Here is a 23,653-nt window from a genome sequence, read left to right on the forward strand (position 1 = left end):
CGCTGTCCCCACGGCCACCCCCGGGCCCCTTTTATCCCCCACGGGAGGTTGGGGACCCGCCCCGCGGCTGCCCCTTGGGAAACGCCCGGCCCCAAGCCGCAGAGTGGCCGTTCTTTTGGGGGGGTCCCCGTGTGTCCCCGTGATGGGCGGTGGCATCTGAACCCCTCGGGGTCCCCACCCTTGTGGGGGCCCCTTGGCCGGGCTCGGGGGTTTGGGGGCCGGCACCCCTCGGGTGGTGACAGGTTGCCCGTGTCAGGTCGGTGCCCGCGGGGTTACACAACCCCAGAGTTGCCCCATCGCTGTTGCCCAAGGCCGAGGGTGCCCCCCGGGTGCCCCGAACCGTCACCCGCACACACGCACAGGTCCGAGCCCGAAATCTCTTTATTGCGGCTCTGTTGGGGACAGGGGGCGGCGGGACGGTCCCTGCAGGGACGCGCTGGGAGGGGGCCGAGGCCGCGGAGGGGGCCCCGAGGATGATGATGAGGAGGATGATGATGAGGAGGATGAGTGACCTGGGTTGGTGCCGGGGGAACGGGGCTGGGCGCTGTCACCGGGCTGCTGCGGGGAGAAATAAAGAGGGGGGGGGGTTCACTCCAGAGCCAAAACCCCCCCCGAAGTGAGGGGGATGCGTGTCCCACCCCGGGATGCGCTCCCGGAGCCCTCACCGGCTCCCGGCCGCACTCCACCATCGACAGCGGCACGTCGGGCAGGAAGGTGAACACGGACACCTGGGCCGAGCAGCGCTGCACCTGCGGACACAGCGGCCTCAGCACGCCGAGGACCCCCCGATTCCCCGGGTTCGGGGGTCCCACCCCACGCTCACCCTGCCCGGGCGGCCCCGGCAGCCGCGGGGGTCCGGGGCGGGCTTGGGGCACGGCGGCTGCCGGGCCGTGAAGTTGATGCTGAAGTGGGTCCCCCAGTCGAAGCTCTGCCGGCAGAAAAGCTCCGTGGGGCCCCGCACGGGATGGTGCCCGAGCCGGGAGCACCCCCCGCACCCCTTTTCCTACCGTCCTGGCCACTCCCAGCAGCCGCAGCAGCCGCAGCTCCTGCCCGTGCGTCTCCAGCACGGAGCGCGCCAGCTCCCGGGGCGCGGGCACGGCCGGGGGCACGGCCGGGGGCACGGCAGCGCCCGCCGCCAGCAGCACGGCCCCCAGCAGCAGCGCCATGGGTCCGGCAATGAGCCCCGGCTCCGGCTCGGGGCCCCCGGCTGCGGCTCCAGGCAGGGTAAACAGCGGCCCCCTCCCGTGCCGCCCGCGGGAAGGGATCGGGTTGCCGCTGTTTTCCTTGGCCCGGTGCCGCGGGGGAACGCGCCTGGACCTGCAGGGGATGCGGCGATGCTGGAGCTCGGCAGGGCTGATCCCCCTCCGCGGCCCCTGCCCTGTGGCTGCTCCCGGTTCCTTGGAACGCTGGTCCTACCGAGATCCTGCTCCTCCCGAGCCGGGAGCCACAGCATCCTCCTGCTTCCCAGAGAGAGAAGAACCAGGAGCCCCCTCCCCTCTCCCAGCTTCCTTACACGATTTGGGGTTTTAAAATCCCTCTCACCCAGCTCAGATCCATCCAAACACCCCAGCCCCAGGTTTTCCTTAGATTCAGGAACACAGGGTTTACCAAGGACTCCACAGTGTGCATCCTGCTCTCCAATTTGCCTTCCCCAGGAGAGCGGGTCTTGTTACCCCAGAATTCAGGATTTTCCTGTTGCCTTTGGAGCTAGGAGCTCCCCTTTCTCCTTGCTTCATCCACAGTGGAAAAGCAAAGAAATCCCTGAGGAAGGAATCCCGGGAAGCACATCTGGGAGACACCTGAGCCTCCCAGGATCCCTGGGAACAGCACTCTGGAAACCCTGGGGCCATGAACAGCCCTGGGGTCAGGGGAGCTGCTGCTCTTCCAAAGGTCTTTGTTCCAATATTCCCATTCCTACGGACACAAGCCCCAGGTGGGAGATGGTGGGAGGGAAAAGGGATAATGGAACACCAGGAGAGCAGCTCACCAGAGCCTCCTCTGCCCACGGAGACCATCGGGAGGGGTCTTGGAGAAGAGAAGATGCCACAGGCAACAACTTCATTCTGACCGTGTTTTTTCTTATTTTTCCTTTTTAAAGTCTGAGCAGCACAGAAAAGTCCAAAGGATTCCCATTCCTGGGAAGCCAGCAGTGGATAGATGTGGGAGAAATGGATATGTCCTGATAGATCACATTGATAACCAGATATGCTCATTATAGACCCTAAAATATACACAGTACCCCAATATAGACATCCACATGTACAGCCAGAGTCAGTCCCAGGGATGCTGGGAGCAGGAGCAGAGACCAGGAGCGGGGCTGGGGGGCACATCCAGCTCCTCCCAGCCCCTGGAACACCGGGATGGGGCTGGGCACAGGGGGAGATCCCAAGTCCCTGGCAGCTGCCTGGCCCTGCCTGCCCGGAGGAGGTATGGCTGTGCCCAGGGTGGCACGGGGAGAGCCGGGCACGGAGAGCTCCAGAGGGATCATGGACCATGCAGGGCAGGGGCTGAAGGGCTGATGCTGCAGGGAAGATGCTGCCAGGCAGCTCTTTGGCTCTGCCAGCATTCCAAAGTTTCCTGGCACAAAACCCATGGCAAAGAGCTTTCCTAGCAGAGCACGACAAACGCACAAAGTATTTTCCTTGCCTCTCCTAAAATATCCCAGCCTTTCTGTTCCAGCTGCCTCTTAGGCTTGGAAAATACCTTGATATTTAATTTAAAGGACATCCTGATAATCTATTTTCCATTTTGAAACCCTCAGGCTGTTGCCTGGAGTCGTTTCCATCCATCCTTCTCCAGAGCTTGCCCAAACAATCCTGGTTTAACCGAACTTTTCCTCTTCCTGGTTTCTCCATCCTGTGGCTTTTGTGGAGAAATTTTCCACATCAAGCTGAGGAAAGCACGAGAAACTGGGGGTGTCTTGTGTAAGAAGCTCCTGGAAGTGACAGCACTGTGTTTGTCCTGTTTGGAGACCCCTTGTGCAACCAGGACCCCCCAAATCGCTGCTGGTGCCCCTGGGAGGGCTCAGGTGGTTTTGCTGCTCCCAGAAGGTGCAGATGGGTTTTCCAAGTCCTCCAAGTGTCTGTTTTTATGTCATAATGAAGCCTGGCCCCCTCCTCCAGCCCGCAACGGCACTTCCCAAAGGTGCAACCGCAGGAAAACGGACGATGGGTGGACGGATCCGCTCGGCCTTGGCTCTGGACAAGGCCAAGGGGTCTTTGCTCGCCACATCTGACCCTTCAGGACCTTCAGCCCAAAAACTTACAGGTGGGGATTACTCTCAAGTCAAGTTTGTGTCCGGATCGAGCACCTGGAAATCCTGGCACGCTCGCTGCAGACGAGATGCCCCCCAAACCCCAAACCCCAAACCCAAACCCAAACCCCCCGGTGGTGTCAGATGGTGAGGAGCGGCACGCAGCCCACGCCCACGCCGCCCTCGTGGCACACCATGGGCGCCATGAACGTCCAGCGGTCGCTCTCGGGGTCGTACATCTCCACCGAGCTGAGGTTGGACTGTCCGTCGTAGCCGCCCACGGCGTAGAGCCGGCCGCAGTTGGCCACCAGGGAGACGCGGCTGCGGCGGCTGTTCATGGGCACCATCAGGTACCACTGGTCGGAGCTGTAGAGCTCGGCGGCGCTCAGGAAGCCGGAGCCGTCGTAGCCGCCGCAGACGAACATGCGGCTGCCCAGGGCGGCCGCGCCGTGCCGGCAGCGCTTGTTCAGCATGGGCGCCACCGAGTGCCAGCTGGATGTGTGCGGGTTGTAGTACTCCACCTGCCAGGGGGAACGAGCACGGTCAGGGATGCTGCTGCTGCTGCTGCTCTGCTTGGGAATCGCCCTGGGGCATCCCCTGCGGTGCTGGGGCACCTCCAAACCTGGGGCAGTTTGGGGTTTCTTGTGGTAAATCGGGGAAGGGTCTGGAGCAGGAGGAGTGGCTGAGGGAGCTGAAAGGACTGAACTGCTTTCAGTTAAAAGTTTGGCTGTTATGGGATGGTGCCTGAAGGGTTTGGGTTGGAAGGGACCTTAAAGCTCATCCAGTGCCACCCCTGCTGTGGGCAGGGACACCTCCCACTGTCCCAGGCTGCTCCAAGCCCTGTCCAGCCTGGCCTGGGACACTTCCAGGGATCCACTCTGTGCCAGGGCCTGCCCACTCTCATGGCCAGGAACTACATCCCAATATCCCACCTAAATCTCCTCTCCTTCAGCTCAAAGCCGTTCCCTGTATCCTGTCCCTCCATGCCTTGTCCCCAGTCACTTTCCAGCTCTCCTGGAGCCCCTTTAGGCCCTGGAAGAGGCTCTCTGGAGCCTTCTCTTCTCTCTCAGCCTGTCTCCATGTCCAAGGGGCTCCAGCCCTCAGAACATCTCCATGGCCCCAAGGGGATGAATGAGCCACTTCTGTTCCCCCTCAGGTTTTTCTGTTATGCGTGGAAGTGACACAATTTGGTGGCACAACCACTGGGGGCTGTTTGGATGCCCAGGGATGGGACACAGAGCCCTCCAGCCTTGTGCTCAGGTGCAGGGGCTGAGCCCTGGCCAGGGCCTTACACTGTTGAAGATCTGGAGCCCGTCGTGCCCTCCGGACACGTAGATCCGGCCCTCGAACACGGTGACACCGGCAGCGCTGCGGTTGGAGCTCATGGGGGTCACTGCTGTCCACCTGGGGGGAGAGGGGACAGGTCAGCAGGACTCCCACAGATCGTTCCAAGCTTTCCTAGCGCTGGATTCTACCACCTCTCCTTTGCCCACTCCTTATTCAAGCCATTCTCATAGCCCTGACGCCCAGCGGTGCCAGGACGTGGAATGCTGGAGAGGAACCTTCTGGAAAAGCTCTGGGACACCAAGGGCTCTTACTTGTTTGTTTCTGGAGAGTAGGACTCCACCGAGTTGAGGGATGAGTTTCCATCGTAGCCACCACACACGTAGATCTGCCCATCCAGCACCACCGTTCCCATGGCACTGCAAGGAACAGCAGGACCCTCTGAGGTGCCTGGAGGTGCTGTCACCCTGTCCCCAACGCTGTGACCCCACACAGTCTGCCTGTGGCATCCCACCAAACTGCCTTTTCCCTGAATTCACCTCCAAACTGCTCAGTCCCACTTCAACTCTGAGCTCACAAAGGAGAAAGGTGCTCACGGCAGGAGCACCTCAAATCCTGAGTGTGGATTTGGGCGCCTCTCAAGAGAAAAATACACTGCGGGGCTGGAGTGTGTCCAGAGAAGGGAATGGAGCTGGGGAAGGGGCTGGAGCACCAGGAGTGGCTGAGGGAGCTCCAGAGAAACCTGGTGAGGAGCATGTACACCCTCTGCCCTGGACAGCCTGGGCCAGGGCTGGACAACCCCTTCCAGGAGGAATTTTCCCTGTATCCAACCTGAACTCTCCTGGCACAGCTTGAAGCCTTGTCCTGTCCCTGTTCCCTGGGAGCAGAGCCCGGCCCCCACCCGGCTGCACCAGCAACTAACCAAGGAAATCCCAGCTGCCTCCACACTGCCCCACTCCTCCTTTCCCATTTTTTCCCCTACACACACACATCCCGCTGGGCGCCCACCACCTGCCACCACACTCTTCCTCCAAAATCATTTCTCCTTGCGTTTCAAGAGCCGCTCTCCCTCCAACCTCGTTTCCCCCAGCTTTTCCAGACGTCTCCTCCCTCTGAGCTGCCCATACCTCCTCTTACTGTTCATGCTTTCCACTTTGGACCAGGAGTCGGTGTCAGGGTTGTAGACCTCCACGGTGCTGAGCCTGAGCTGGCCGTCGTAGCCGCCGATGGCGTAGAGGAGCCCGTTGAGCACGGCCACGCCGACGCGGCTGCGCGCCGTGCCCATGGGCTGGCACCGCTCCCAGCGGTTGGCAATGGGGTCAAACACCTCCACCACGTTCAGGGAGTCGCCTGCATAGAAATTTGCTACTCAAATTAAAAGAGGGAGACCTGATGAAGCCCTAGGATGGCGAGGAGGGGTAGAGGGGTGCGTAAAGATGGGGTTGGCACGGGGAAATTGCCGGCTTTTCTTTGGGAAAATATCTGGGGAAAGATTCAACAAGGCCAAATGCAGAGTGCTGCACCTGGCTACCTGGAAGTGCCCAAGGCCAGGTTGGACAGGGTTTGGAGCAGCCTGGGACAGTGGAAGGTGTCCCTGCCATGGCAGGGAGTGGAATGGGATGATGGTCACTATAGGACATGAAATAAAATGATGTGGACATGCAGCTCTCCAAGGCAAAAAAGAGGGTGTTTAATTTCTGACTCTAACATTCCCAGATTTCCAAAAGTGACAGTGGATTGGAAGGTGACACTGCCACCTCTCCAATGATACTGGACAAACCAACAGTCCATCAAATTTCTCCTCCTCCATAAAAGAATGCAAACCAGTAAGTTATTTACATAAAGTGCGTGAGGAAGTTCATTACAAGAATGTACACATCAGAAGGCTTAGAAAAACTTAAAATACCAGGGTGACAGGATGATCCTTAAGATCCCTTCCAATCCAGACCATTCTGGGATTCTCTTCCTATCCTGGGCTCTCAGACCCTATTCCAGCCCTCCTGCTCCCACAGAGGCATTTCCCAGCCACATATCCCTGCTCACCCCCAGAGATGCCACTCTGAACAATCCCCGTTGTTCCCACACTCAAAAAGATCGGGGAACGTTTCCAAGCCCTGCCGTGCTCTGCACGAGGAGCCTGGACAAGTTCCCTCTGTGGAAGTGGCACCTCCACTGTCCTCCAAGGGGCAGCAGAGACCTGCAAGTCCCATCTGTGGTGTCGCTGCTTCCGGGGAGTGCAGCTCCTCTGTAGAAGGTTTCTCCTTGGTCACTTTCTGTTCCCTTTTTATGCCATGGTGAGGCTCATGTCAAAGTGTAGTGATCCCACAACCCCAACGACATTGTGGAGATCCCTGCAAGTTCTGCTTGGGGCTCCAGGCATATCAAAGTCTTTAGGAATATGTCCTAAATAAGCCTCACTTGGACAGGATTTCAGAATGGAAGATGTTAAACTACAGACACAACCACCCCGAGGGTGTCACTGGAAGGGTCAAAGTGCTGCATGGAGGAGGAAAAACTGCACCATGCTTCCACAGGAGGGAATTCCAGCATCCCATCATCATCCCACCCAGCCCCTGGTGGTCTTTCCACTGCAAGGTACCTGCTGAGTTGAGTCCCCCCACGGCGTAGATCAGCCCCGCGATGGACGTGCAGCACCGCGGCCGCGTCTTGAACGCCGGCAGGTGCGGCCGGCGCTCGGGCATCAGGTGGTAATCCTTGGCTTCATCCACCAGATCCCTGAAACCCAGTGGTGCAGTGTTAGAGAGGAGATCTGACTGGCTGGAGACTGAGACTTGTTGGGGAAGATGAAACAGGAAGGCCTTATCAATATGATTTATATATTGCCCGGCAAAAGATTTTGAGAATATGGAAACTGTAAGTGAGATTGAAATGAAAGCAAGCTTTGAGATCCCTCAGTTGCTGAACAACTGGAAAACAATGGTGTGGTTGGACTGAAGGCAATCCCCTTTTGATCAAACAACACCCTCTGCCTGCAGACAGCTCCAAGGGTCAGAGCAGACCCTGCCAGCTTGGCAGAAGGGACCTAAAGAGGAGTTTTTATGGTTTAAAATGTAACACAGGATGGTAATGTAGTGATTCTTATAGGCTGTATGTAAATGCTATAGGATTTGTATTTGTACTAGATTGGTTAGTGAGAATTAGAATATTCAACACAGAAGAAGATTTATTGTATTGTAATGGGAACCTCACTCTCTTACTTTTTTTACTCCCTTACGCTCTTACCCTCATACTCTCTCACCCTCTCATCCTCTCTCCCCCTCTCTTCTCTTGTGCCTGCTCTGAGCTGTGGCTGGCAGCTCCCAGCAGGGCCCTGCACCCCGGCCCTTGGCAATAAACCCCAAATCCCAAAAGGCCCCTGCACCCCGGCCCTTTGCAATAAACCCCAAATCCCAAAAGGCCCCTGCACCCCGGCCCTTTGCAATAAACCCCAAATCCCAAAAGGCCCCTGCACCCAGGCCCTTTGCAATAAACCCCAAATCCCAAAAGGCCCCTGCACCCCGGCCCTTTGCAATAAACCCCAAATCCCAAAAGGCCCCTGCACCCAGGCCCTTTGCAATAAACTCCAAATCCCAAAAGGCCCCTGCACCCAGGCCCTTTGCAATAAACCCCAAGTTCCACGACCTGGCTGCAGAGATCTCTGGTCTCTGTCCATGCCCACTGTCCTACCCCCTGACTCTCCCCCAGAGGCTGCAGGATGTGACTGTGGCAGCCTGCTGGCCCCAGGCTCACCTGCACTTGTGGCAGCAGCGCACCAGGTCGTCCTGCTGCACGCGGTCGCTGAGGAACTGCGGCCGGCACAGCGGCAGCCGGATCCGGGACAGCAGCTCGGGCAGGAAGGGCTCCCTCTGCTCCCTCTCGTACCTGATCCACGCCAGGGCAGCTTCAAACACCTGCCAGGAGACAGCAGGGCCAAGGTGCAGTCTGGGGGTGGTGCAAGTGGATGGGTGTTGGATTTTCTGACCCAGAGGTGGGACAACTGAGAGGTGTTTTAAAAACTTTTATTCCATTTTTAGTCTCATGTGAAGAATGAGACAATACAGATGTTATAATTCATGTTATTACAATCAAAACCCAACTATTTCCTAATTACAATACATTATAAGTGTGTCTTAGCTTATCAACTTTTACCACACTATACTAGAAATACTTTAAAGCTAATAATCTAAAACTACCCCCTGTGAGTCCTACATCTTTCATAGTTCTACTTCTCCAAAATATCCAGTCTTTTTTACAAAACTATCCTTTAAAACTTGCTTCTAGTTCCATTTCTCTCTCAACAATATCTAACCTATTCCATGGCACTTCTAAGTTAACATTTCTTTAAAACTTGCTTCTAGTTCCATTTCTCTCTCAACAATATCTATCCTATCCCATGGCATTTCTACGTTAACATTTTTTTTTGTCTCCATGTTTACATATAAATATATACAATGTGAACCTTCTGTCAAACTTTAAAAATTCTCTACAAATTCAATTCTCACAGATGGGAATGAAATGACATGAAATCTTGGAATGGTTTCGGTTGGAAGGAATCTCAAGGATCATCCAGTGCCACCCTTGCCATGGGCAGGGACACCTTCCACTATCCCAGGCTGCTCTAAGCCCTGTTTAACCTGGCTCTGGAGACTTCCAGGGATCCAGGGGCAGCCACAGCTGCTCTGGCAATTCCATCCCAGCCAGGAATTCCCAATTCCCAATCTCCCATCCATCCCTGCCCTCTGGCACTGGGAGCCATTCCCTGTGTCCTGTCTCTCCATCCCTTGTCCCCAGTCCCTCTCCAGCTCTCCTGGAGCCCCTCCAGGCCCTGCCAGGGGCTCTGAGCTCTCCCTGGAGCCTTCTCCTCTCCAAGGGAACATTCCCAGCTCTCCCAGCCTGGCTCCATGCATGTTTCTTTCCCTGCCTCTGACAATCCTGATCTCCTGTCCCGTGGGATGGGACATTCAGCACAGAAGTTTGCAGGGAGATGAGGGAGCTGCAAGGAGGATTTTGGCAGAGGAGGTGGCACAGAACACAAAATTGTGTTTATTTAGTGTCAGAAATCTGCAAACTGGGAATGGTGCTGCTCCATGAGAAACCAGGAGACAGGTTTGATGACAGGGATCCATCTCTGGATGACTGCACTGGAGACACCTGGAGCTGAGCTGGCCCCTTTAGGCTCCATCCCAGACACTGGAGGGGACAGTGAAGCCCCTCTCTGAAGCCCCACTGGATGACTCCAGCTACAGAAGGATCCTGGTGCCCTGGTCCCAGTTTAATTTGGGATCCACATTCCTGGGTTCACAGGACTCCCCATTAAAGTTATTGCAGCCTTTATGACTGACCAGAACAAATCATCAACTCTTTCTTGCATAGTGGCATCTGGAGTTTCTCCCAAAACAATTCCCAAACTTTCCAGTGCAAAAATGCTTCTCCAACAGCACCACAGGGATTAAAAACCCCAAACCAACTTTCTTCCACTCTGCAGGGTGCTACTGGAATTTCTGAAGGGTGGGGCTGGCAGTTGCCAGGGCAAGGGGAAATGTCCCCGGGATGGACTCTTTGGATCCTACCTGCTTTGGGAAAAACAGAGTGAGGAATTCTTGGTATGACACAGGAATGTGACTGGAATGTGGGGCAGGTTCCCCTCCCTCTCTTAGCCTGATTAAAGAAGCACATTTTTACCCTACAAGGAGAAGCTGGAGGTGTGCTCTGCCTTTGTCACCTCCTCAGGAACAGCAGGACACATTTCCAGGCTCAAGGACAGGCTCTGTTTTCCCTGCTCACTGTCAGCCCACACTGATGGATTCTCAAGGCTGTGGGAACACCCTAAACTCCTCTCACTCCCACAAACTCCACTCCCACAAACTCCCTGACAGGAGGGTGCAGCCAGGTGGGATTCCAGCTGTTCTCCCTGGGGACAAGGGACAGGAGGAGAGGAAACAGCCTCATGTTGTCCCAGCAGAGATTTAGGTGGGAATTTGCAAAAATTCCTTCATGGGAAGAGCTGTCCAGATGTGGCACAACTGCCCAGGGCATGGTGGAGTCCCTATCCCTGCAGGGATTTGAAAGCCATGTGGATGTGGCACTTGGGGACATGGTCAGTGGTGGCCTTGGCAGTGCTGGTGGAGGTGTTGGACTCGATGCCCTCTGAGGGCTTTTCCAAGCTCTGTGATTCTGTGATCCTAAAAAAGCCCTGCCTTCTGTTTCTTTAGGACCAGGCACAGGAAACCATCACAGCTCTGTCCAGCACCTCTGAGTGTCCCCACTGTGCCAGGACATCTCAGCTTCACTCAGCCCAGGCACAGAACAATTCCCATTCCCATTCCACTCCCAAGCAGCAAGAAACCCCTCAAGGTCAAACCTTCCTTGGCCAAGCCCCACTCCAGGTACCCACCTGCTCTTCAGACTTCACGTTGAGCTCATCCCTGGAAACGAGCTCCAGGACATCCTCGAAGGGCAGGGCCAGGAACTCCTCGGACATGGAGACCTCCACGAAGTGCTGGTGGATGAAGCTGTTGGCAGCGTCGTAGAGCACCGTGCACATCATGGTCTCTGCAAACTGCCGCACACCCAGGCAGTTCTTGGGGTGAAGCCTGGAAAGGGGAGCAGGAGAGAACAGGAATGTCAGGATAACGGGGGAGAAGATGGCTGCTCCTGGATCCCTGGGAGTGCCCAAGGTTGGACACTGGGGCTTGGAGCAGCCTGGGACTGTGGGAGGTGTCCCTGCCATGGCAGGGGTGGAATGGGATGGGATTTCAGGTCCCTTCCAACCCAAACCATTCCAGGATTCTGGGAAGCACAGGAGGACACACAGTGCAGTGGAAGATGTGTCCTGTCCTCTCCAGTGTCTGTCACAGACACATTTTATGAAAAATCCTTTCCCTAGGATTTTTTCTCCTGAGAAGCTGAGAGGCCTCAGGAACAAAATGTAACCAATGGTTATCTGCTGTGGAATGCAACAGGTGGATCTGTGATTGGGCTCATGTGGTTGTTTCTAATTAAGGGCCAATCACAGCCCAGCTGGCTCAGACTCTCTGTCTGAGACACAAGCCTTTGTTATCATTCCTTCTTTTTCTATTCCTTGCTATCCTTCTGATGAAATCCTTTCTTCTATTCTTTTAGTATAGTTTCAATATAATATAGATCATAAAATAATAAATCAGCCTTCTGAAACATGGAGTCAGATCCTCGTCTCTTCCCTCATCCTAAGACCCTGTGAACATGGTCACAAGTGTCCTCTCACCCAGGAGCTCCTGCACAGGGAGCTCCAGGTGAATCCAAGCCAGAGCCAGAGGATGGAAACACAAATGTCCCCTTGTCCCTGCCAAAGAGGCATTGGATAGATCCAGGTGGCTCTGGGAGCATCCACAGCTTCCTTGGGCACCCTGTGCCAGTTCCTCCCCACCCTCCCAGCCAGGAATTCCCAATTCCCAATCTCCCATCCATCCCTGCCCTCTGGCACTGGGAGCCATTCCCTGTGTCCTGTCCCTCCATGCCTTGTCCCCAGTCCCTCCCCAGCTCTCCTGGAGCCCCTCCAGGCCCTGCCAGGGGCTCTGAGCTCTCCCTGGAGCTTCTCCTCTCCAGAGGAGCATTCCCAGCTCTCCCAGCCTGGCTCCAGCCCTGGAGCAGCTCTGGGGCCAGCTCAGGATCTCTGCAGCAGCTTCAGGTCCTTGTGCTGATGGGTGGGGAACTGTCACATGAGGGTGACTCTGAGGGCTTGGTTACAACACAGCTGCCTAAAAATATCCAAATTCTCAATTCCACTTAAGAAGGAGAGCTCAGTGTCCACGTCCCAGCTCTCCAGGGTGGCCAGAACCCACTAAGTTTTGGTTATTAACCAAACTGGCAGCTGTGCACTCAAAGCCAGGACTTCACTTAGGACTGCTGCTCCTGGCTGCTCCTGGTGGATGTGGGAGCATTTTGGTGGCCAATCCCTGTATTTGGTGGGTGTGTTTAACATCACACCACAGAATGCCCTGAGCAGCTGCAGAGAAGCCAAGCTGGGAAAAGTGAACACGTCAGACTCCCTGGCAGGGCTGAGAATCCATGTGGAATGTGGACAAAGAGTATCCCAGCTTTCCATTTCCACACCCTGCTGCTGGAACAGCCTCACAGCCAAACACCAGTGAGGAAATTGAAAAACCTGGGACCAGTTTAGGGCTGTGGCACAGTTTCCTGTCCAGCTCCTGGGCTGAGGCACTGTGTTCCTCCCCTTTAGCACACCCAGCAGCAGGAAGGGCAATTCCTGCCACTATGGGCTCTCAAAAAGGGAAATGTCTCCTCAGTTTTGCTCTGAGTTTTGATTTCTGTGGCTGGCCAAGGTCTTTTACTGTGTGCCCAAAAAGGAGTGATAGGTTATTCTGAAGGGAATGAGAATGGAGAAGGAGAAGAGGGCATGGCTTCTCACTGCCAGAGGGATGGGAGATTGGGAATGAGGAATTCCTGGCTGGGAGAGTGGGGAGGACCTGGAATTCCCAGAGCAGCTGTGGCTGCCCCTGGGTCCCTGAAGTGTCCAAGGCCAGGTTGGACATTGGGGCTTGGAGCAGCCTGGGACAGTGGGAGGTGTCCCTGCCCTGCAGGGGGGGATTGGGATGGGCTTTAAGATCCCTCCCAACCCATTTTGTGTTCCATAACTGTATGGATGCCAAGTTTTGGGATGCACACTCCTCATCCCTCTAGAAGGACACATCCTGCTCCTCCCAAGCTGGACACAGGTGACAGAACCTTGCTGCTGGAATCCCCCCAGGATCCCCCCAGCCCCACTCACCTCTCCCTGAGGAAGGTGCAACAAGCGTCCTTGATGTTCTGCAGCTGCAGGAAACTCGCCCCCATGAGCAGAGACTGCACATTCTGCTGGTCTATGGCCAGGTGACCATTGTAGGCAAAGTTGATCAGAGCCTCCAGAGCACTGAAAACAAGGAGAAAGGGCAGGAAATGCACTGAACTCCAGCTGGGACAGCACTCTGCCAACAGCAGGATGCTCTGTGGGACCACTCACATGGGAACAGGCTTTGAGCCTTGCACACACAGCGAGGCAGGGCAGCCGTGGTCCCTGGGACTCCCCCTGGGAGTTTTACCTGGGATCCATGCCCTGCATGACAATCTCGTCCTGCTTGCACTCCATCATGTCGTTGGTGAACATGGCGTGGAAGTAGGGGATGGACGCGGCCAGCACGATCCGGTGAGCGCTGAACTTGTGGTCCCCCACCTACAGCAGGGAGAGCAGGGAGGAGAAGGGATCAGCACCAGCCACTGCTCCAGGGACTCCCTGCAGCTGGGACAATTCACCTGTGGGCAGCTCTGGAAGGAATCTGAGACAGGACCTCTGAGCTGTTTTTGATGATGTGATTTATTTTCTTATCTTCCACACAGGCAGGAAGGGTGAGCTCAGCTCACACCTTCACTGCACGGCTCACAAGGTCACAGGACCCTTACTTAAAGATCTTTTAAGGATTTATTGACCAATAGATCACTGCCAACATGGCCAGGTGGCCAGGTGACCTAAACATGGTATTTATGTTTTTGACCTTAAATATTTTGTCCTTAAATATTACATCCTGAACTATATCCTAAATATTAATATTATATCCTTAAATCTTTTGTCTTATGCTACAGTGTAAGCTTTCTTAGCCAATCATGTTATGGCACACAAACTTACAGTACTGCATTCTAAACTCCTTGTTTACCTCTGTAACTGCTTTTATTTTTGTATCTTGAATTCTAAAACTCTAAACTTTCCTCTTCTTAGCTTAACACGTCTCTGCTTTAAACTACAAATCCACATTCTAGTTTCTAGCACCTCAGTTGGGAAGCCTTTTCCAAGGTCTCCGATCAAATCCTGGGTTTCATTCTAAGCTTTGGCTTACAGCCCCAAGGCTCTGAGAGCTCCCAGCATTTTGGATTCCAACATGCAGCATCCCACGAGGGGATGGAGCTCCAGGCCCTGGAGAGGAAGGAATGTTGGCAGAGCAGCTTCCCACCCTGACTTCACACAGAGAGCACAAACTCCAGCCTGGCCAGAGCTTTAGAAACACAAAAAGACAGCAAATTTCATAAGGCAAGGCCACAAAGGGAAGTGATTCCAGAACCTGGGAGCTGACAGCCCCTGCCCACATCCCTGGGGTTTCCATTCCCTCCCTCCCTGCCAGGTGAGGACTCTCTGTGTGCCCAGGTGCTGCTCAGGACAGGGAAATCCCTCAGGACACTGCTGAGCTCTGGGTTTGGGAATTCCCAGTGGGAAGGGCTGGCACAGTGTAGGTGTTGTTGTATTCATGGAAGGGATGGGATTATGGTTAGATTAAGAATGATTTATTGTTTAGATAACATCAGTCTCAAAGGTGATGAGATTTATAAGATAGTAAGTAGTCAGCCATAGTCTAAGATAGTAATAAATTCTTTGTTGTAAGACAGTATATAACTTTCTAATCCAATGGACAGTTGTTATAGAGTATGTTTTGGTTTTTTAATTACCTTTATTTTTTTTTACCTTTTTATTACCTGTTTTCTTATTACCTTTATTTTTTCTACTATAATGTGGATACTTTTGTCTAATAAGGTCTGATTACATGTACACACATATGTTTCTATAATAATATCTAAACTCTTATTCTATATAATCACATTACTGCATTATTATATTATAAAACCCTTCATCACCTTATCTAAGAGTTTATTACTTATTTAAGGTATATTCTTACTTATAGAAAATTATAGATATATATATAACTTAGAGAAACACAACTTATAGAAAGGTGTAGATATATATAACTTATAGAAACATAGCTTATAGAAAGTTATAGATATATATATAACTTATAGAAACACAACTTATAGACAGTTATATATAACTTATAGAAACATAAGTTTATGATTTCTCTGTCCAGTGTCTGTGTACCTTGTTTTCACATCAATTTAGGCTTCTTCTAAGGCTGTACTTTTGTGTTTGTGAGGATTTCTATCTTTCAGATTCCCACAACACAGGAGCAGCCACAGCCTGGGTGACCAAGGGCACAATTTTGCTGCTTGGCCTGTCCCCATTCCAGCCTGGAGGCTCAGGAACCCTCCCTGCCCAGCAGCTCCAGCACTTCCAGCCCATCCCCTGCCCATTCCCTCAGCAGCTCTCCCAGCCCAAGCCAGTGATTTATCAATAATAAATCCCATTATTGATACCCCTCCCCGCTGCTGGGAAATCCCTTCCTGTGTGTCTCAAACATCCCAACACACAGAAACACTCCAGTTTTCCTTCTGCTGTTTCTGAAAGGTGAGAGAACAAGGCCTCCTCTTATCTCTGAAATCCTGTAAGGAATTCACTCCAACTGGAACAGTTCCTTTGGTTTGTTTGCATGAGTGCTCCCATTCAGGCTGAGTGTGCAAGAAAAGCAACATTTTACTTGACTTTCATTTCCCCACTAAGCTCAAGCTGCCAAAAATCACAACTGTCCAAATCTCATTTCAGCTTTTTAATAAATGAAACGTGGTGCTAAAATTGAACAGGCACCTCTTAAAGTGAAACACCTGCTTCAAATGCATACAGTGACCTTCTATTTATAGGCAAAATTATCTTTATAACTAAAGATAACAGGAATTTCAACACCAAGGTTGTATTGACTCAAACCCCAAGCCTATAGTGTGACCCAAGGAGGAGAAAAAGGCCCTTATTTCAGAAAATAACTGCAATTTACAGAGCCCAGGTGGCAGCTCTGGGGCCCTCATGACAAGAGTGACATTGAGGAGCTGGAGGGTGTCCAGGGAAGGGAATGGAGCTGAGAAGGGGCTGGAAAACTCCTGAGGGAGCTGGGAAGGGGCTCAGCCTGGAGCAAAGGGGGATCAGGGGGGCCCTTGTGGCTCTGCACAGCTCCTGCCAGGAGGGGACAGCCGGGGGGATTTGGGATCTTATCCCAGGGAACAGGGACAGGAGCAGAGGGAATGGCCTCAGGCTGGGCCAGGGGAGACTCAGGGTGGAAATTGGGAAAATTTCCTCATGGAAAAAGGGGGTGAGGCCTTGGAAGGGACAGCCCAGGGCAGTGGTGGCTCCCCATCCCTGGTGGGACGTGACATCTCCATGTGCATGTGGCACCTGGGGACACGGTCAGGGGTGGCTTTGGCAGTGCTGGGTCATGGCTGGACTCAGTGATCCAGGAGGGCTTTTCCAACCTAAACCATTCCATGATTCCACGGCCCAGTCCCTGGCCAAGGGTGAAGGGTTCCAGCAAGAACCTCTCCAGGGCTGCACCAGAGGAGCTGCCACCAAACAGCCTCATGATCTCCTACACAGCTGGGCCTTGCAGAGCATCCTGCAGGGTTCCTGTGGGGTAAGGACAGCTGGGATCAATCACCACTGGGACGAAATCTTTTGGGTCTGGGATTACCCAGTACTGCCCCTCCTGTGCTCCCAGACTGGGAATGGTCCCTGTGAGCAGTGAGATCCAGAGCCTGGGAAATACTCCCTGGTGCTGGACAAGACAAAAGCTGGGACTCCTTCTCTTTGGAACTTGCTCCTGGAATGGTGGAGAGCCCTTGGGGAGATGGAGAAATTGGGATCTCTGCTCTAAAAGCATCATTGTGTTCATTCCATCAGTGCTTCATGGAGAGTCCCCAAGGAACAGCTGCATTTCCTGCTGCAGGCAAAGGACAAGATTTTCCTGTGGAATATGGAAAATCCTTCCAAGGATGAGTCCATTCAGCTCATCCTCATATCTTCTTTCCCAAAAAGGGCTCCCTACCTCCAGAGCCAAAGGCTCTCCCTTTCCAGGAGTAACTTAATGCACTTTCCTGATGGAGTCACATAAGGGGAAAGTGGGAAAGAGCTCATCCTCTTCCTGATGCCTTGTGCAGGCTGACCCAGAGCAGAGACTGGACAGAGTTAAAGAATAAAGCAGGGATTTATTAAAAGGCCTCAATGGATGCACCTTGGGCAGCACAAGAGCCCAGCCAGGGCTGCACCCAAGATGAACCAAAATGGCCCCAAAATGCACCAGCGCTCCCGGGCTCTCTCCCTGGGATCAGTTCTGCTCCATTTGCATCTTGCAGTTCATTGTCCCATTCCAGCTTTAGCCCCTGCAGTCCCACCCTGCTTGTTTTTCTCTCTCCAGCCCACGGGGTTTGTGCTCTTGGGGCTGAGATTTGGATCATTTGTCCTTGGTGCCCAGCTGGAGCAGGAATTGTTTTGTCTCCCTGCTCTGTGCACAGAGCTCAGCATCCCCTGATGTGAAGCCCAGACCCACACACTAAAGCAGCACAGAATCTGAAAATATAAAAGCTCACACCTGAGGCATCAACACCATTCCAGGATGTTCTGTTTTACAATTTATAATTTTAGGTCCTTTGCTTTTAAGGCCAAGGATTCTGTTTTCCAGAAGAAGGAGCTTTGCAAGCATCCCTCCTGAGCCCAGCAATCCTGGAATTCCCTTCTGAGTGGGTGACAAAGGAATCTGGCCCTGGACACCCCCACAGCCCCACATGCTAACAAATTCCAGGGCACAAGGAGCCTTTCTCCAAGGAAAAGGGTGTAGGTGGGAGAAAGGCATTTCTTGTGTTCCTGACGTCACCACCCTGCAGAGCTGAGAACTCGCAGAGTTTTGTGCTGCAGAGGTCTCAGAAAACCCCAAATCCACCTTTTCTGTGGGATGCTGGCACTGAGGACAGAGCTGGTGTCCAACCCCTCCCAGCCCTGTTCCCTGTTTTGCCAGGGATAGGTAATGGGATGCAGCTGGATCAGGACAATCCCAAACACAAATCCAGGCTGGGGGGACAAGGGGGACAATGAGAAGGGAAGGATTTGGGGCTGTGGGTGGATGAGGAGCTCCACATTCCCTGGACAGAAACCCCCCTGTCCTGGGCTGATCCCCCAGTGTGGGCAGCAGGAAAGAGGGAATTCTGAATGGCTCCCAGTGCCAGAGGGCAGGGATGGATGGGACATTGGGAATTGGGAATTCCTGGCTGGGATGGAATTGCCAGAGCAGCTGTGGCTGCCCCTGGATCCCTGGCAGTGCCCAGTCCAGGCTGGACATTGGGGTTTGGAGCAGCTGGGATGGTGGGAAGTGTCCCTGCCATGGCAGGGGTGGGAATGGGATGGTCCTGAAGGTCCCTCCAGGCCAGAGCATTCCAGGATTCCATGAGAATTGTGACCAATTCCTTTGAAGCAGAGGACACATCCCCTCTGGAGGTACAACAAAGCCAAACTCCCAGAGAATTCCCTGCCAGCTCAGAGAAACCCAACTCCTTTTTGGAATTCCAGTTCCTCCCCTTCCCACAGGGACAGGGAGCATCCTGAGGGGATCAGCTCCAGCCCTGCTCTCTTCAATGCTCCTGAAGGGACAGCAAAAAGGAATTTTGTGTTATCCTGGAACTAAAAAACCTCATATTTCTGTAAGGGGAGAGTAGACAGCAGCCCAGAGCTCGGGGGAATCACATCCAGGCAGAATCCCAAAGAATTCCTGTCTGCTGGGTGCCAAGGTTGGAATCACACCCTCACCTGCAGCTCTCCTGTGCACAATGCATCATCTGCTCTTCCAATCTCTCCCATAAAACAGATATTCCCTCTCTTTCCAGGCCTGCTTTCCTGGAGGATCTCCCAAACATGCTGCAACATCTGCAGCACAGCCAGGCACTGAGTTTCCAAGGATCCTGCTGGGATCAGGCAGGCAGCCTGAGCTGTCTGGAATTCCACTTTTCCAGAGGCTCCTCCACCTCTGCATCAGCTCTCAGGGGTGCAACTGCTCCAGTTTTTGAGTGGTTTGGAGTTAACAGTCTGCTCTGGAAAACCTGGGACCAGGCTGGGAGAGAATCCACCAGGGCTATGACCTGTTGGTGCCATTGGGATTGGACACAAAGCAAATATTGTACCCTCTCCACAGCTGGGAATTGTTTCAGTTTGCCAGACCTGGGTTATATTTTAGGAGACTTTTCTAACTGGTCTTGGAGTTAGTCATGGAAAAATGGCATTGGAGTGGCTGAGATCCACAGGAGGAGCTGCAGCAGCAAGAGGAGCTCACATCAACTCTGCCCTCCAAGGATTTGGGGAGGCACAACCCCTCCCTCTTGCCACAGTTTGGCCAGGATTGCTGGAGGTGCCAGCCTGGCACTTGGATCATTCTCCCCCAGCTGGAAAGGGATTTATCCCTCTTGATTTGTAAGGAAGGAATAGGATGGATCTGCTTGCCCTGGTTTCTGCATTCCAGCAGCCTCTGATGTGTCCCTGGAGAGCGCTCGCACCCGGCCTGGAGCACAGACAGAACCCAAATCTCAGAAAACAAAACTGCCCAGGCTGCTTTCATCCTGCAGGGATGAAACAATTCCAGAAACAATGCTCAGGAAGAACACCAGCACTGAGGAATTGCTTTTGTGCTGGTAAAGATCAGGATCTGCAGCTCAGGGAATGAACACGCGAGCCAGAATTCTCTTGGGGTTTTGCAGTGTTTAGTGGGGAGCTGTGAAGGGAAAAAGACTGGAAACCCACTAAAAATAAGGAGGAGAAGTTCTGAGAGAGGAATTCTGACCTTTGGCTTGTCCCCAGCTGGAGTTCAAAGCCTCAAACCCCACCAAATTAGAAGAAAAAAAGGCTCAGAGCCTCATGTCTGCTCTGTCCATGACTATTCCAGGCCTGGTGTTTCCCTGCCCCTGTGGAACCTCCATCACCTTTTCCATCACCAGCAGGACTGGATGAGGAGGAAAGCACAGCTTCCCCTCCCAGAACACAACTGGGATGGGGATCAGCTGGGGAGAAGGGCTGCCTTGGTTATTTCATGGCCACACCAATGCCCAGCCCAGTGATTCGCAGACAAGAAAGCAGAAATGTGGCTTTGCTAAGCAAAATTCCGATTTTTTTTTTTCCAAAGGAAAAGGACTAACCACAGCCTGAGGTGTGTCTCCTCCCTGCCCTCCTCCCTGCAGTCCATCCATGTGTGTTCCTAGCAAATGAATATTTAATTAAACATTTCGGAGAGGCTCCAAAGGGAGCTCTGAGGGAACATCGGGAGCAGCCCTGACCTGCAGCTGTTAAAGAGACAGGGAGAGAAAAGAAATCCCCCAAAAGAATTCCCAAATCCATGAGCTGGAGCATTGGGCACATCAAGATCCAACTTCTGGGACAAAGGGGTGTTTGGAAGCTTTTTGGTTTAGAGATGGGACAGACAAAAAGTAGCAGGAGTGGAAAAAAGGGGAAGGAAAAAAGGGGAATAAATTCACTGCAGTGGTGTGGGAGCATCAGGATCCACCTGGAGGTTCCTCTGGAATGGACTTGGAATATTTCTCCAAGCTTTTATCTGAGAATCCTGGAATGGGCTGGGCTGGGAGGGATCTCAAGGATCATCCAGTGCCACCCCTGCCATGGCAGGGACACCTCCCACTGTCCCAGGTGCTCCAGCCCCAGTGTCCAACCTGGACCTGGAAACTGCCAGGGATCCAGGGGCAGCCCCAGCTGCTCTGGGAATTCCATCCCAGCCAGGAATTCCCAATCTCCCATCCATCCCTGCCCTCTGGCACTGGGAGCCATTCCCTGTGTCCTGTCCCTCCATCCCTTGTCCCCAGTCCCTCTGCAGCTCTCCTGGAGCCCCTCCAGGCCCTGCCAGGGGCTCTGAGCTCTCCCTGGAGCCTTCTCCTCTCCAGGGGAACATTCCCAGCTCTCCCAGCCCGGCTCCAGCCCTGCAGCAGCTCCATGACCTTCACATTCCTTCCTTATTCTGGGTGAGAATCACCCAAATTCTGTCCCTGCTGGAAACCCAGCCTGGATTTCCAGTGGGAAAACATTCCTGAGCCAGGGCAGGGCCCGTTTGTGCTGGCTGTGTCTGGGGGGCCTGAGTGATCCAAAGGCACCTCCAAGCTCCAGCTGGGACAAACTCCTGCTCAGAGCCCCAGCAGCTGGAGCAGCCAGGCTGGGCTGGGAATGGGGAGGGAAGGTTTGGCTGCACCGATCCCAGAACCACCACGTGGGCACTGGGAGAGGGGATGGCCAGGGGCAGAGTCAGCTCAAGGTGGGATATTTTCACAGCATGACTCAAGAGAAATGAATGAAATGCTTGGAATTCCAAGCTGTGGGTGTAGGAGGAAAAGCTGGTATGCTTGAAACAAGAGGGACAGAGGACTGACAAGGAGGCAGGTGCTGCTGGAATCTGTCTTGGGGATTTTGGGAAGGAATTCTTCCCTGTGAGAGTGGGGAGGGGCTGGGATGGAATTCCCAGAGCAGCTCTGGATCCCTGGCAGTGTCCCAGGCCAGGCTGGCTGGGGCTTGGAGCAGCCAGGGACAGTGGGACGTGTCCCTGCCCATCCAAGGGGTGGCACTGGATGATCCTTAAGGTTCCTTCCATCCCAAACTGGTCTGTGATGGTTTTGATCTTCCCTAATATGTTTTAAACCTCTGTAGGGATAAAGAGGATTCAAACAGCTCTTTGCTATGGAAAATTCACAGAAATGGATAATTATTCTCAGGAATTTTAGAAACAATGGTGAGGAATTTATCCAAGATAAGACTGGGATCCTAAACCTCCTCCTATTGTCTCCCAGAAACGTGGGACTGCCAGGATCTGGTCAGGATCTTCTCCTGCCACACCAACACCCAGTTTAATCCTAAACCCACTACACTCTGCACCCCAAACCAGCTTTGCCACAGAATTCCCCCAGGTTCCAGCCCAGGCTGTCACCAGCATCACCCTGCAGAAGGGAGGAGCTCTCCCAAGGAGGATCCCAGCCCCTCCTCCCGTGCCCATGGAATGCTCCCCACCCCACAGCCCGGCGGGTTTCAGGAGGCTGAGTAGGCTGGCAGCACCTCCCCGGTTAATTAAAGCGCAGAGTTAATTGTGCAGTGACTCAGAGCTGCGTGGAGCTCCCAGCCCACCAGCTCCTGCGAGGCTGCAATCCTGAGGGATTCCAGCAGCTCTTGCCTGGCACAGGGACACTGCCAGCCCCCCCAGCAGAGCCAGGGACACGATCCTGAGCGCTCACCACGATCCTGAGCGCTCACCACGCTTGTGGATTGGTTGTTGTTGATTAATTTGGATCAATTTCTTTGAATGCTAAGAAGGGATGCTCCCATAAGAGAATTCCCTGGATAACAACCTAGGGAAAGGTATCCAGAAGTTGGTCCCTAAACCTGGATCCTCTGAGACCCCACTGGGCTGGGGAGGTCCAACACCCCTGACACCCCACAATAAGGGGGTTTGAGGGGGGGTCTCAGCTCTGTCTCTGCTGCCAAAGCCATGGGAAGGGGGGACCTCAGCTCCTGCTCCTGTTCCCTGTATCCCCCACCAGAGGGGTCTGGGGGAGATCCAGCTGCCTCCTTCCCTCTGGAAAAGAGAATGGGGAGGTCCCTCAGCCCCCTCTGTTAAGGGTTGGGGTCCCCTCTCACGGGTCTGGGGGTTCCTCAAGTGCCCTCTCCAGAAGCTGAGGTTCCTCAGATCCCCCAGGAATGGGGACGGAGGGGTCCCTCAGCTCCCCCTTCTGAGGCTGGGGACCCTCAGCCCTCCTCAAAGCCTGTTGGGGACCCTCAGCCCCCTCTGTTAAGGGGTGGGATCCCTCCTCAGGGGATTCTTCAATAAGATCCCTCCAGAAGCTGAGTCCCCAGGAATGGGGATGGGGGGGTCCCTCAGCTCCTCTGTCTGAGGCTGGGCTACCTCAGCCCCTCTCAATGGCTGTGGGAGTCCCTCAGCCCCCTCTGTTAAGGGTTGGGGACCTCCCTTATGGGTCTGGGGGTTCCTCAAGTCCCCCCTCCAGAAGCTGAGCCCCCAGGAATGGGCATGGGGGGGTCCCTCAGCTCCCATTTCTGAGGCTGCGGACCCTCAGCCCCCCTCAAAGGCTGTGAGGGTCCCTCAGCCCCCCTCAGGGACCCCCAGATTCCCCCTCAGCCTCCCCCTCCCCAAAACCCGTGACCTCCTCAGGGGTCCAGGTCCCCCTCAGGAGCCGGGGGGGTCCCTCGAGCTCTCTGAGCCCCCTGAGGGTTCGGGGTCCCTCATCCCCATCAGTGACCGGGGTTCCCTCGGGGTCCGAGCTCTCCCAGCCCCGCTCCGACCCCTCCGGTGCACCCTCGCCCCCGCCGCCCCCGGGGGCCGGGCCGCACCTTGAGCGTAACATCGCAGAGCTTTCCCTGCCGCCGGATCTCGCCCATCACTCCATACCCGCGGCTGG

The 23,653-nt window shown here is 54.2% G+C and overlaps 1 protein-coding gene across 1 annotated transcript; it reads right to left on the bottom strand.

Moving 5' to 3' along the window:
* Positions 1 to 3,393: 3,393 nt before the first annotated feature.
* KLHL18 (kelch like family member 18) lies at positions 3,394 to 23,633 on the bottom strand. Its single transcript, XM_066549417.1, has 10 exons — positions 23,586 to 23,633; positions 13,615 to 13,745; positions 13,305 to 13,445; positions 10,932 to 11,130; positions 8,288 to 8,448; positions 7,137 to 7,273; positions 5,665 to 5,887; positions 4,852 to 4,956; positions 4,546 to 4,657; positions 3,394 to 3,774 (listed from the first exon to the last, which is right to left on the bottom strand). The coding sequence occupies exons 1-10, from the start codon at positions 23,631 to 23,633 to the stop codon at positions 3,394 to 3,396; spliced, it is 1,638 nt and encodes a 545-aa protein (XP_066405514.1).
* Positions 23,634 to 23,653: the final 20 nt, after the last annotated feature.

This window comes from Molothrus aeneus, chromosome 1, assembly GCF_037042795.1.
Source record: "Molothrus aeneus isolate 106 chromosome 1, BPBGC_Maene_1.0, whole genome shotgun sequence".
Classification (NCBI taxonomy): Eukaryota; Metazoa; Chordata; class Aves; order Passeriformes; family Icteridae; genus Molothrus; species Molothrus aeneus.

What these genes read in the sequence shown, in the direction of transcription:
- KLHL18 (XM_066549417.1), bottom strand. Translation starts at nt 23,633, where the DNA reads ATGGGCGAGATCCGGCGGCAGGGAAAGCTCTGCGATGTTACGCTCAAG. An exon ending in TCTGCGATGTTACGCTCAAG is followed by an intron (nt 13,746 to 23,585) that starts GTGCGGCCCGGC and finishes TCCCTGCTGTAG; the next exon opens with GTGGGGGACCACAAGTTCAG. An exon ending in ACGTGAAGTCTGAAGAGCAG is followed by an intron (nt 8,449 to 10,931) that starts GTGGGTACCTGG and finishes GTCTCCTGGCAG; the next exon opens with GTGTTTGAAGCTGCCCTGGC.